Source organism: Tenrec ecaudatus, chromosome 10, assembly GCF_050624435.1.
Source record: "Tenrec ecaudatus isolate mTenEca1 chromosome 10, mTenEca1.hap1, whole genome shotgun sequence".
NCBI classification, from domain to species: domain Eukaryota; kingdom Metazoa; phylum Chordata; class Mammalia; order Afrosoricida; family Tenrecidae; genus Tenrec; species Tenrec ecaudatus.
This window is the reverse complement of record NC_134539.1, coordinates 137,212,295-137,226,691: the sequence shown is the minus strand read 5'-3', so window position 1 is coordinate 137,226,691 and position 14,397 is coordinate 137,212,295. Positions and strand designations below refer to the sequence as shown.

Genomic DNA, 14,397 nt, shown 5'->3' with positions numbered 1-14,397 from the left:
GTCTCATAAGTCACCTTATTTAATCCAATGATCACGGTGATGTATTTAGTGATTATGGTACATAGATAAATGAGATGAATGACAATAACGTTACGTGCTTGTTATTGGGGTGTCCCTTTAAGGACTAATGTGCCCCTGACCCAGAGCCAGGCCATGTGTTTTCAATCACCTCCTATGCATGTGAAAGTCGAACAATGAACTGGAGAGACTGAAGGAGTGGTGCATCTGAATCACGGTGCTGGCAAAGAATGTTGGAAGCACCATGAATGGCCGAAGAGCAAACAAATCTGTCTTGGAAGAAGTACAATCAGAGTGCTCCTTCGAAATGAGGATGTTGAGACTTTTGTGTTGTCTTGATTGGTGTTCTCTATTTTACTTCTCATGGTTCTAATATCCACTGCAATGGCTAAACAAAACCCACCCACAAAATTCATGATTAAACGATTTATTAAGGAAGCTAACCAGTCATAATGTCCGAAAGGAATGCTCAGGGTTGAATTGTTAAGCAAGACATGTTATAAAGTTCTTTCAGGTCTGCTAATAAACACCCCAAAGGGCATACCATTCTGCTGTAAACCTCAACCAAAAGCATTCAACTCAAGCTCCGTGGGTCAGCAAACCCAGCTCCCTGAATTAAATGCCCAGAGGCACGCCACTCCCCGAAGCCTCAGCTCAAAGGCACTCATTTCCACTTCGGTGGGTCAGCAAGTCCAGCTTCTCCAAGAGTCCAGACACATGCCACTCCTCACGCCAGCCTCCTGCAGAAAAGGACTCGGCTTTACTTGTTCCATGGTTTAGCAAGTCCATCCCTCTGTTCCACGCTTTGGCTTCTGGTTCAACTGCTGCTCCTCTGATGTGATATCGATCTTCTGCATCCGGGAGGTTCACTGCACAGGGACCTCAGGTCCAGAGGACACGCTCCACTCCTGGCTCTTGCTGATGAGATCCCTCCTCCTGCTTCTCAGGTTCATTTTATACACACAGCTGGATGGCATGCCAGGGAACCCTGTTCATAATTACTCACAGGTGAATTCTACCAGTATCTTCCCTCACCTTCTTTCCCGACCCATATAGGAAAAATTCATTTGGTGGGAATTAGATACTTTGGCTAGAAGAGTCATTGTAAATAATCCATTGCCACTGCAAGTTTGTGTCCTATACTTTGGACAAGTTATCAGGAGACACCAGTCCCCGACAAACAATACCATGCTGGGTAAAGTAGAAGATCGTAGGAAACGGGGATGGATGGACACAGTGGCTGCAACTCTGGGTTCAAACAGCAACCATTGTGAGGAGGTCACAAGACCAGACAGAGTTTTGTTCTGTTGCATGTAAGGTTGACAGAGTTTTGTTCTGTTGTTTGTAGGATCTGTCTTGAAGTACAATCCTGCCTGTGATAGGGTTATAGTTAACGGATTTCCAAGGAAAACCAATCAATATAACTATCATTCAAATTTACGCACCAACCACAAAAGCCAGTGATGAAAAGTTCTACCAACATTTTCAGTCTGAAATTGATCAAACATGCGATCAAGATGCATTGATAATTTTTGGCAATTGGAATCCAAAAGTTGGAAACAAACAGGAAGGGACGGTAGTTGGAAAATATGGCCTTGGACAGAGAAACAAAGCAGATCACGTGATGGAACTTTGCAAGACCAATGACTTCTTCATCGCAAATACCTTTTTTGTCAACAACACAAAAGGTGACTATACTCCTGGACTGCTCCAGATGGAATACACAGAAATCATATTGGCTACCTCTGTGGGAAGAGACAATGCAGAGGCTCAATGTCAGCAGCTAAAATGAGATCAGCGGTTCTCAACCTGTGGGTCATGACCCTTTGGGAGTCAAATGACCCTTTCACAGGGGTCTCCTGATTCATAACAGTAGCAAAATGACAGTGATGAAGTAGCAACAAAAATAATTTTATGGTTGGGGGCGGGTCACCACCACATGAGGCACTGTATGAAAGGGTCGCGGAATTAGGGAAGTTGAGCACCACTGGTCTAGGACATCTCAGGAAAAGATTTGATGCATTGAATATTAATGAAGGAAGACCACAAGAGCTGTGGGAGTCAGCAAGAACATCATAAGTGAAGAACACAAAGGGTCATTAAAAACACAGGAAAAACGAAAAGAAATGATCAAAATGGGTGTCAGAAAAGACTCCATTATAATTAGTTCTTGATCATAGTGTATAAGGCTATAAGGCACATGGAAGAAATGATGATGTCAAAGAGCTGAACAGAAAATTTCAAAGGGAAGCTCAAGAAGACAAAGTAAAATATTATAATGAAATGTCTAAAGACCTAGAGTTAAAAAGCCAAAAAGGAAGAACACTCTCGGCATATCTGAAACTGAAAGAACGCAAGAAAAAATTCAAGCCTCCAGTTGCAATATTGAAAGATCCTATGGGCAAATATTGAACGATGCAGGAAGCATCAACAGAAGATGGAAAGAATACACAGAGTCACGGTACCAAAAAGAACTAGTTGACATTCAACCATTTCAGGAGGTAGCATATGATCAAGAACCAATTATACTGAAGGAAAAAGTTCAAGTTGCACTGAAAGCAATTAGCCCCAAACTAGCCATTGATGGAATACCAATGGAAATATTTCAACAAGGTGAAGTACTAGAAGCACTCTCTTGTCTATGCTAGGAAATTTCAAAGACAGTTACTTGACCAACTGACTGGAAGAGACCCATATTTGTACTCATTAAACAAAAAGGTGACCCAACAGAATGTTCAACTTACAGAACAATATCATTAATATCACATGCAAGTAAAATGTTGCCGAAGATCATCCAGCAATGGTTGGGGCAGTACACTGATGGGTTCGGAACAGATCCAGAAGAGGACACGGCATGAGGGATATCACTGCCGACGTCAGATGGATCTTATCTCAAAGCAGAGAACACCAGAAATATGCTTGCTTGTGTTTTATTTACTATGCCCAGACATATGAATAGCATTGAGAAGAATGGAAATTCCAGAACACTACATGGTTCTCAGGTGGAGCCTGTAACCGGGTCAAGAGACAGTCCTGAAAACAAACTAATGCCACAACCTCGTTTGTTGAAAAATGAGGAGGACTCGAAGCACTTGCTGGTGAACATCAAGGATTTTCAGTATGGATTACAACTCAAAAATCAAGAAAACCAAAACTCTTACAACCAAACAGTGGTGGCATCATGGCGAATGGAGAAAAGATGGAAGCTGTCAGGGATTGTGTCTTGCTGGGAACCACAACCTGCGCTCATGGAAGCAGCAGTCCAGAGTTCAAAGGACACATTCTATTGGGAAGATCTGCTATACATGGACAGGGCTCTTGAAAGTGTTGAAAAGCAAGATTACTTTGAGGCGTAAGGTGCACCTGACCCAAGCCATAATCATTTCAATTGCCTCAGATGCATGTGAACATTGGAAATGGAATAAGGAAGACGGAAGAAAGAGCAGTGTGGTTGAATTATGGTGCTGGTGAAGAATACCGAAAGTACTATGGCCTGCCAACACAAACAAACAAATATTTGTCTTGGCCCGAGTGCTCCTTGGAGGCCAGGATGCGCGACTTGGTACTTCGCACAGGTTGTCGGGAGAGACCAGTCCGTGGAGAAGGCTGCACTTCTTGGTGGAGGCGCAGCGAAAAAGAGGACGTCCCTGGACAGTCACACAGTGACTGCCGCATCGAAGGCTCATAAAAATGACTAATTGTGAGGATGACGTCGGGCCGGGCAGTGTTTCGCTCTGTTTTGCATACGGTCGGTCGCACGGAGTCGAACCGAACACCAAGGTGTGAGGTTGCTTCGAGTCGGAACCGCCCCCTCGGCACCTAGGGAGCCCGGGGAAGCATGCAATCGCTGTCCTGTTGACCTTCGCGAGGCGACTCCCATTGTTGCTCCCAATGCCCGCGTGTCTCCCTCCAGCGCGCTCTGCGGGCGACGGGTTCGCAACGGCGTCGGCGAGGCGGCAGGTTCCCGCGCGCGAGCGGCGGTGGGAGGCGGCGCGCGTGCGCAGCGCCGGCCGCGGCCGGGCCCCGCCCCCCGCCCACCACCTTCCCAGAATCCTCCGCGTCGCCCCAGAACGGCCGCTCCGCTCGCCGGCTGCGGAGTCGCGGCTCGGCGGCGTCAAGATGGCTGCGGCGGCGGTGGCGGCGGCGGCGGCGGCCGCCGCGGCCGCGTCCCTTCAGGTGCTGGAGATGGAGAGCATGGAGACGGCGGCCGCCGGCTCCGCGGGGCTGGCCGCCGAGGTCCGCGGCAGCGGCGCGGTGGACTTCGGGCCCGGCCCGGGCATCTCGGCGATGGAGGCGAGCGGGGGAGACCCCGGCCCGGAGGCCGAGGACTTCGAGTGCAGCTCGCACTGCTCGGAGCTGTCCTGGAGGCAGAACGAGCAGCGGCGCCAGGGCCTCTTCTGCGACATCACCTTGTGCTTCGGCGGCGCCGGGGGCCGCGAGTTCCGGGCGCACCGCTCGGTGCTGGCCGCCGCCACCGAGTACTTCACGCCCCTGCTCTCGGGCCAGTTCTCCGAATCCCGCTCGGGCCGGGTGGAGATGCGCAAGTGGAGCTCCGAGCCGGGGCCGGAGCCCGACACGGTGGAAGCCGTTATCGAGTACATGTACACCGGCCGCATCCGCGTCAGCACGGGCAGCGTGCACGAGGTGCTCGAGTTGGCCGACAGGTAGGCGGCCCGGGCGGCATCCCGCGGTCCAGGGATGAGCGCCAGCCGGGATGGAGCGGCCCGGTGCCCGGTGCCCTTCCCTGGCGGGGTTCCGATTCTAGGGCGAGTGGGTGGGTTGCGGGGGGTGGGGGCGGCAAAGGAAGCCCGTCGGGGATCGCCTTAGACTCGGGTAAGAGGCTAACGATGGCGCAGAGCGAGCACTTGGCGGAGGAGGGCACACTGAGACCCACCTCCGAATGGCAGGAACGAACTGGCCGTGCCAAAGGCTCTCCCCGCCGGCAGACGCTGCCAGGCTGGGTGCAGGGAACCAGCTTGGGTTAGAGAAGGGGGCGGGCGGGGACACTGCTCAAGTAGGTGATGGGGACCAGGGTATGGAAGCCCAGTGCGTTTTACAGGGAGTGTGACAGGAAGGCGGGAGGGGAGGAAATTGAAGGGAACGAGCGGCTTCTAAACGACAATGAATGGTTGGACCGGATGGAGAGTGGATGCTGGACTCTGTTAGGAAGCTGGTGGGCCACGTACAAAGGTGGCAGTATTCCGTGACAGCTGTGTTAGGTGAACAAATACACTTGTGGGCCACATCACTTGTGTGAGGGCCACGTCCCCGCTGCATTTCTTGCCCCTCGTGCCTGTAAGGTTATAGAGTTCAGAAATGGGGATCCCAGGACGGGACAGCTGGCAAAAACAGCTTCCCCGCGCACAACACACGCACCTCTCACCTCTTGTACACACACAGATTGGGCTGCTAGAGTTGGCGGACGCATATCGCCTACAATACATATATGCCTTGGTAGCCACAGTGAACACCTATGCGGGTCCCGTACTTTATTCTCTGTCTAAAAAGTTTACCATATCGCATTACATACTCCGACGCTTAGGCATCAGATCACATCTTCTGAGTGTTGTGGCACTCTTGCTCTGTTTAATTTTATCTCGAGAACTGGAGTGTGTGGGATGATTGTTACATGTTGAGGGCTAAAGCAAGATCAGGCATACAGAAAGTGCTGGGTGGACAGGATCTTTTCTGAACCAGCAGAATGCCTCTCCTGCAGACCTTTTACAAAAAACTGAAGGAAGCAGGGGTGTTTTTTGTTAGAAAGCCCAGGTGCAAAGGCCCTGAGGTTGTGACTGGGATGGATCCAGATCCTGAAAGGACATGAGCCTTCCTCCACTCTGAATGAGATGGGAAGCTTTTGTGTATGTGTGTGGTGGGAGGGGGGGGCGGCGGCGGGAATGATGGGGCCTAGTTTGAAGCCTGCTGTGTGCCACAAACAGAGGCAGGGAGCTAACAGGGTCAGAAGGGGGTGGTGGCTTGGATTGAGGGAGGCTAAGGGTGATGGGCAGCATCCAGTTCTAGGTGTGGTTTGAAGGCGTTACTGTGAGCGGAGCCATGGTGGCATCGTGGACAAGCATAGAGCTAACTGTAAGGTCGTGGGTTGGAACACAAGGGAGAGGGGAGGGATGAGGCTGCCTGATCCCATAGAGATGTAAAGTGTCTGAAACCCACAGGAGAGCAGTCCCTGTGAGATCACGGTGAGCCAGAACAGACTTGATGGCAGGGAGTCTGGTTTGTTGGTAGTTGCTGTTAAAGTCCGTCCCAATTCATGCTAACTCCTCCATGTGATGCTCCACAGGCTAGTCGATGCTGTGACCTTCTGGCAGCAGAGGCCCAGGGCCACCCTCGGAAGCCCCTCTGGGCGGGTTCACAGCGCTAACCCTCCCCAGTAGTGGAGCACTTAACAGCTCTTAGCCATCCCCGGCCCCCAGGGACTTCTGTGTTGCCTTTTTGTTGTTTGTTTTTTCCCCTTTGGTTGTGTGTTGTTGTTTTTTTTTTTGGGTGTTTCCGTTGTGATTCTGGGGCGGGGGGAGTTCCCAGGGAAAACTAGTTTTCCATTCATCAGTTTCTGCACATTTGTGCCATGACATTGATTGTAATGGTGCTCTTCCACTTCTCCCTGCTATTAGTCTTTATTTCCTTTTCCTGCCTGCCTTCTGACCTTTCATCCCTGGGCAAGAGCGAACTTCCACATCTTTTCTACCTTGAAGCTTTTGGGTGGGTGTAACCGCCAACCTTTTTAAAAACAGTTTCATTGACAAATAATTCACATGATGTACAATTCACTAGTCCAGTCATAGTAGGAGGAGGTGTGCGGTCATTGCTGCCAACCTGTTGAAAGCAGCTGAATGCTTAGTCACTGATGGAGTCATTGTGGACTTGCTGGGGGTTTGGGGGAGACTGCTAGGATTTTGACCCAACCGTTTGAAGGGGTGTCCTTAATGAAGGTGTGTGAGACTGACAGAGAGGAAGCTATGAGGGGAGGGTCAGGAGTTTGACTTAAGATGTCTGAGTGAGACATTGGATGCTCGAGATACCGGTGGGGGGAGATTAGCATATACTGGTACTTAAACATTGCAGACGGATCCCGAGTTTACGCCTGTTTCACACGCCATTCTGTTACGGACAGGTCACGAGATAACTCGTGATTTCTACATGCTGTCTTTAGATGCCATCTGCTTGGATATATTTTAACTACTTCGTCTATTTAGATGTTTACATCAGTAGTGAATCAAACTAGATTGTCTTCATGTTCTTTTTGTTTATGTAGCATTTTAGTGCATTTTGGTTAAATCACATAGTTACTATTTGTTTGAATTGTTTTGCAAGGAGTTGTGCACTTACCACGATCAAACCTCAGTGAGATGTAGAACATCCCCTAAGTCACTCAAGCTGTCTCCCGTTACACAGAAAGACATGAAGAAACCCTTAGCCCTAATTCTTCTAATTTTTCAAAGTAATATGGATTATGTCGATTATTTTTACAAGAAGTATATAATTTCACGAAGATTATAGTTCATAAAATAATGTTCCGCATACATTGCAAAATGTTGTTTCATAATGTGAGACATTTTATATTCAAAAACTGAAAGTTATAAATAAATATGATAAAAAAGTTAATGATGTAAACCCATTTATGGTTTAATGCCAAAAAAAAACCTAACAGCCGAAAAAATACCCGGCCACTTGGGTAAGTTGGTAAGAAAAATATCCCGTCTTTAATGTGTTAAAGTCATAGGTCTGCGTGAAATTACTTAGGAAGAGATTATGGATAAGGAAGAGAAGAAGCTGGGGAGGGGGCAACAGGGTTGAACGCTCCTGGGCTCTCCCGATGCCGCCCTGCCTAGGAGAGGAGCGAGCTCCTAGAGCAAGTTTGTGTGCTGGTGGAAAGATCCAGTGCAGGAGACCGGGATTCTCCAGGACTGAGGGCTCATTGTCGGTGCTGAGTCCTTGAAGCCAAGAGGGGAGATGCTATAATGGAAAGGCTGGACTGGGAAGGCAGGTACCCTGGCAGGTTGGGTGGTGGAATGATGAAGTTTTCTGCCTGAAGTCTTCCTCAAAGCCTGAGGCAGGATCATTCTCAGAAAGCGGGGTGATAATCCGACCTACTAGACCAAGAGTGACAGTTCCTGCTTGCTCCTACCTTATGCCACAAAGTTGAGCCGACAGCTGCCTGCCAGTTGACTGGGTACGACTGTAAGCCTGCCTCGCACCATCCTCAGGAGCTTGTTTGAGGCTGCTCGGGGCAGTCTGGTCTGTTTCACTGAGGCCCTCCCTTGCCATCAGTGGCCTCTACCCCACCACACATTTTCTCCTGCCTCCTGAAACCTGCCCAGAGCACGTGAGGTGGGTGGTGTTCTGTTGTGATCCACAGGGTGGTTTTCACTGGCTAATTTTCAGAAATAGATCACTTTACCTGGTCTGCCCGAGTCTTGAAGCAGAAACCTGTCTACCGTGGGTGACCCCCACTGGTGACCCCCCCAAAACCACTGCAGCATGACAGACCGACAGGTGGGTTGTAGTTAAACCATATTTAAATAAAACAAACCCACTGCCATCAAGTCAGTGCCAACTCAGTATATCTTTATGGCATGTGACAGCATCATCTTTCTCCCGTAGAGCAACTGCTGGGTTCAAACCTGACTGTGCAGTTAACTGCCCACCCTGGAAACCAGTATGCCACCAAGTCCTTTCTGACTCACAGCAACCTTGTAGTGCGGGTAGAATTGGCCCTCTTTGGGAGTAAAAGTCTTCATCTTCCTCCAAGGAGAGGCCAATAATTCCTAACTGCTGACCGTGTAGTTAGTAGGCCACCGGCGCGCCTTATAACCCATTCCTTCCCTGAGTCGATTCTGACTCATACCTCTCCTATTTAGGTTTCTGAGGCTATAAATCCTTATGGGAGCAGATAGCCTCAACTTTCTCCTGGAGAGTGACTGGCGGGGTTTGAACTTCCCAGCTTTGAGGGTAGCAGTTCAACTCCTAACAGCCACGAGGGCTCCTCTGGCTCCTTCCTCTGGCTCCTTATAGTCGATGCTTCATAAAGTCTTCCCTTGACATCCCCTCATGTCAGAAGAAGCTGGTGATGGCAAGAAATTAGGACATGGTTGCAGGGGCCGGTCTGGATTTGTATTTGTGGAGGGCAGGTGGAAGTGGACAGGGTGGCCCTTGGCGTTCCAAACTCCGTGCTGTTTCATGTAAATAAGCATATGAAGGTTATCTGTATTCGTGCTTCAAACACAATGATCTCTCATTGGGAGGATTTCCTTTTCTCAAATGTCAGAAAGTGACTTTAACCAACCATCTCAACTTGTGTGATTCAGATGCTTCCAAAAATGCAACATTGGGAAATAGGCATGTTTGGAAATTAACCGTTTCTCTTTCTGTTGATTCTAGGTTTTTATTAATTCGTTTAAAAGAATTTTGTGGAGAATTTCTCAAGAAAAAGCTTCATCTTTCGAACTGTGTGGCCATCCATAGCTTAGCCCACATGTACACCCTGAGCCAGCTTGCTCTGAAAGCTGCCGACATGATCCGAAGGAATTTCCACAAAGTCATCCAGGACGAGGAATTTTACACTTTGCCTTTCCACCTCATTCGAGACTGGCTTTCGGACCTGGAGATAACGGTTGACTCTGAAGAGGTCCTCTTCGAGACAGTGTTAAAGTGGGTTCAGAGAAACGCGGAGGAGAGAGAGAGGTACTTTGAGGACCTTTTCAAATTGCTCCGGTTGTCCCAGATGAAGCCCACGTACCTGACCCGGCACGTCAAACCAGAGCGGCTGGTGGCCAATAGTGAAGCTTGCGTTAAGCTGGTGGCGGATGCGGTGGAGAGGCACGCTCTGCGAGCGGAGAACATACAGTCGGGGACGCTCCAGCACCCTGCTGCTCATGTCTCTCTCTTGCCTCGCTATGGGCAAAACATGGATGTGATCATGGTGATTGGAGGTGTGTCAGAAGGGGGGGACTACTTGAGTGAATGCGTGGGGTACTTTGTGGATGAGGACCGGTGGGTGAGCCTGCCTCACATTCACAACCACCTCGACGGGCACGCGGTGGCAGTGACCGAATCCTACGTCTACGTCGCTGGGTCCATGGAGCCAGGGTTTGCTAAAACTGTGGAAAGGTACAATCCGAATTTGAATACCTGGGAGCACGTTTGCAGTCTGATGACCAGGAAACACTCGTTCGGCCTAGCAGAGGTCAAAGGGAAGCTCTATAGCATTGGCGGCCATGGCAACTTTAGCCCTGGCTTTAAAGATGTGACTGTTTATAATCCCGAGCTCGATAAATGGCACAACTTGGAATCGGCACCCAAGATTCTTCGAGACGTCAAAGCGCTCGCCATTGAAGACCGGTTTATGTACATTGCTGCCCGCACACCGGTGGACCGGGACACTGAAGACGGACTAAAGGCTGTCATCACGTGCTACGACACAGAGACTCGGCAGTGGCAAGATGTGGAATCGTTGCCACTTATTGACAATTACTGTTTTTTCCAAATGTCTGTGGTCAATTCAAATTTTTACCAGACAGCGTCATGCTGTCCTAAGAGTTACTCTTTAGAAAATGAGGAAGCCGTGCGGAAAATCGCCAGCCAAGTCTCCGATGAGATCCTCGAAAGCTTGCCTCCCGAAGTGCTCAGCATTGAAGGGGCGGCCATTTGCTACTACCGAGACGACGTCTTCATCATTGGCGGGTGGAAGAACAGCGATGACATTGACAAACAGTATCGGAAAGAAGCCTACCGGTACTGTGCTGAGCGCAAGAGGTGGATGCTGCTCCCTCCCATGCCACAGCCCCGCTGTCGGGCCACCGCCTGCCACGTGAGAATCCCGTACCGGTATTTGCATGGCACGCAGAGGTACCCAATGCCGCAAAACTTAATGTGGCAGAAGGACCGGATCAGACAGATGCAGGAGATACACCGGCACGCCCTGAACATGCGTCGGGTGCCGAGCTCTCAAATCGAATGCTAGGTTCCCCGGCAGGGCGCTCAGAACAGTCACCCCTGAGACTGACACAATCCAGGCTGTTCCTGAGGAAAAGATGCCAGTAACTTATTTACTCCCTGAACCGATGGCGACCACGTGTCAAGGAGAAGTCGTTTACACACTGAGGAGGCGGCAGCTCAGTTCTGGAGGCGGCACCTCTCTTAGCTCGCCATCTTTCTCGCTCCTTGAGTGGCGCAGGTGCACTCGCTAAATAGGATCTTATTAAAGACAAGTGGGGAAACCAGGTGGCTCTTTTTCTGCCAACAAGTTATAACTCCTTTGTCCACGGGACTCCTATCTTGAACCTGCTGTAAGCACCACTTTCACTTGCACACTTAACCTTGATTTTCCTCTTTGATCCTGAAGGGTTGGTTGTGACCAGAGGGCGTTTCTGCATCGAGCCCTCGCCAGCAGAGGCATGTGCAATAGTGAGACCCTATGGAAGGGGAAAGCACAATTTTTCAGCAAGATCTCAGAAAGTTTGCATCGATGTTCCATTGTATGTGTTTCTCCAGAAATGCCACCTAGAAGAGGCGACTGTTAAAAATCTTGTGCTTGGCTCCTGTTTTTTTTTTTTAATTAAAAAAAATTTTTTTAACCTCTTTAACAACTATGGATAGCCTCAAAGCCATCAAGCTGAGGTTATGGTAGTTGGCAGAAGTATTTATCTGTTTCGCTGATTTGCTCAAACACGGAGGAAGTTACATATGTGACGTTTGTTTCAGCAGGACGAGAAATCGTCTTCCTGCAAACCGGGAGCTCAAACCCATTTCAATTTTCCTTAACTCTTTCAGAAGTTGCAGGCTTATTTGAGGAGAAGTTAATGCGTGTAAATAATGCTATGACAATCGATATTTGATGCCTTTTTCATCTTTGCTTCAGTGCATAGGGTACAGAATCCTCATTCTGGTTCAAAAAAGGAAAGGAAGTAACCATTTGGAGGATTATTGCTACAGACAAGTTTCACTGTATCTTTTCCCTGATCGTGCTAAGTTTGCCTAGTAACCCGGAGGCCTAGAGGAACGTGGAGGCCAGAGTACCATTCGGGCTCTTAGCGGTGTAGCCTGGCAGTGGTGATTCATGGATGCTTGCGCATTGTGACTCTCACACACACTGAGCAAGCTCTGTGGTTACCAGCTCTCGGGGAAGCAGAACGGCCTGCACCAGTAAAGATCTTGCTCTAATGGTTGGCAGTATGAGTCTAGTTGATTTTTTTTCCTGATTTTAAGGTTGTTTTTTTTTAAATTACAATGTCTTTATCTTCTTAGGCATTCTAGGATACCATCATAGAAGTTGACACTCCATTCGCTCCAAGGCACAGCAAACTTAGCTTCTCCCCTGGGTGCCAGCTTCTCTCCAGAAGGGTGGTGTATGCAGGCTTGTGTTTGGGGCTCAATGTTGCCTTCTGGGACAGTCATGACCAAGGATTTGTAGCATTGTCTTTTTACCCACGTGATAGGGCAGAAATGGGCATTGATGGGATGTAGGCAACGCCTATTTTGAGACCTTGATTGTAACTTGTTTTCTAATTCAGCAGGCGGCCTAGGCTGGGGCTGAAAGGGGTAAGTCCTTCATTGCATGATGATGTGTGTGGGTTTTCCTGGCTCTGGAGTTCCTGATTGTCATAGCCAAGTTCACACGTGTGATTTCACAGCAATAACTTGTGTCTCTGAAAGACTAACTTGACTTATTAATACGGAAGGAAACCAGATTTGCTTACATCTGTTAAAGGCTGACATTCTGAAACTATAAATGAGATTGGGCAGAAAAGTTCCAATTTTGACCCAGGCCTAAGGTGGCTCTCTGGGCAAGAGATTTCCTTTGTGATCGTGGAAATCTGAGTATTCAGAAGCATGGCTTACAAAGGACAGCTTAAGGCCTGTTCAAGTAAGCCTGTTGTGTTTTGTGGAAGAGGAGGGAGGAATCAGTTGTACCAAAAAAGTCAGAGCTCCATGAAGGGGCTCAGAGTTAGTGGGGCAATTCCATTACCTCTCGATTTCCTTTGTTCCCATGACGAATGCTTTGATAGGAAGCCCCCTCGTGTCTAACTTTGAGTGGGACCGCTTGCATCTCAGAAGCGGGGGCCCCTTCCCACGTTTAACCAGTCAGCGGTGTTGAGAATGTCAGCCGGGAGCTGCAGCTGTCGGCATGCCTGGCTTGTGCGTCTTGACAGTCAACTCTGCTCTTGCTGTGCCAATCAGAAAGAATGCTTTTTCGTTCTCCTGTTTTTGTAAAATAACCTTAAAGGTCACTTACAGTTGTTTTTGTTTTTGGATCGTCTGATTTTGTATAGCATTTCTGGGACCACACATTTCAAAGGTCATATTCTTCATATGGAACGGAGTGGTCTGAAACCGGAAAGATCACAGATGTGGGGATGGTTTGTGTCAGCCCTGCAGGCTGCTTGTCGGGCAGTTTCTGGGAGCCGCGTTGTTCCCTTTTGTGTCTCTCCTGACTAAATAGGGCAGCACGGGGGCGGTTTGAAATACTTCGTTCTCTGCATCGTAATTCTAGTATCAACACTCTCTACTCTGGGCAGGGTCAGCTGGGTTGTACATTTGCATTCCTTGCTTTCCTCAAATTAAGCTGGCATCAAAAGGTCTATGACCATATATGTCTTTCAAAATGGACAGGATTGTGCCCTGAGCGCTCTGTGGACACTACAAAAGTAGAGTGCTCCCAGGGCTCCTTTAACTGTAGACTGAGAAAACGTTCAGTCTTTGTTATCGTTGGCCGTCAGACGTTGTGTCCCATTTCACCACTCCAGTTTACTTGTGAACAAGTTCAGTTTTGTTACAATGCTCACGTTTTATGTGTTGGTCGTTGGGAACATGGCAGCGCACAGTCGAGTGCTGTAACACAGTAACTGAGACCTAGGGTAGTCATCTCGATTCAAGGCATTGGCCAAATCCCCGCTTCCTTCGTCGATGACCTCTGTGGGCGTCTGTCCTGTGCAGGACTACAGACGTCCTATGCGGAAGCGCACACGCTAGAGCCCTGCTCTACAGTGCCCTCGTGAAAAGCCCGCCCCGAGCCCGTGTCAGAAATGTGCTGCTTGAGCGATGCACGGCGTTCCGTGGGCCAGCCCTCGAAGGCGCCTACCCTGCTGGGAGTGTTCTCGTGGCTAGCTCCTGGAGTCAGAGGACCCTTTGAGACACTACATTGTTCAGTCGCCTGTTGCACCCTCCTAACGTGCTCTTCTCTTCTATGGCAAAGTGACTCATTGTTTCCACGTCAGTTTTCAATAAACGTATTTCTTTAGAGCTGGGTGTGTGTGTCTGCTGTTGCTGTTGGTGATTCACGCAGCTCTGGGCAGTTGCCTCCTCTCTTTCCGGCCATCCAGCCCTGGCCCCCTTAAGGTGAACACTTTCCAGTACTCTTACACA

At 49.1% G+C, this 14,397-nt stretch overlaps 1 protein-coding gene across 1 annotated transcript; it reads left to right on the top strand.

The window, feature by feature from the left end:
• The first annotated feature begins 4,088 nt into the window (after window positions 1-4,088).
• KLHL11 (kelch like family member 11) lies at window positions 4,089-14,274 on the top strand. Its single transcript, XM_075561816.1, has 2 exons — window positions 4,089-4,682; window positions 9,415-14,274. The coding sequence occupies exons 1-2, from the start codon at window positions 4,138-4,140 to the stop codon at window positions 10,994-10,996; spliced, it is 2,127 nt and encodes a 708-aa protein (XP_075417931.1). The 5' UTR covers window positions 4,089-4,137; the 3' UTR covers window positions 10,997-14,274.
• The last annotated feature ends 123 nt before the right edge of the window (window positions 14,275-14,397 follow it).

Bases quoted from the DNA above. Each gene is read 5' to 3' on its own strand.
- KLHL11 (XM_075561816.1), top strand. From the start codon at position 4,138: ATGGCTGCGGCGGCGGTGGCGGCGGCGGCGGCGGCCGCCGCGGCCGCG. The intron at 4,683-9,414 runs GTAGGCGGCCCG...TGTTGATTCTAG, and splicing joins GTGCTCGAGTTGGCCGACAG to GTTTTTATTAATTCGTTTAA.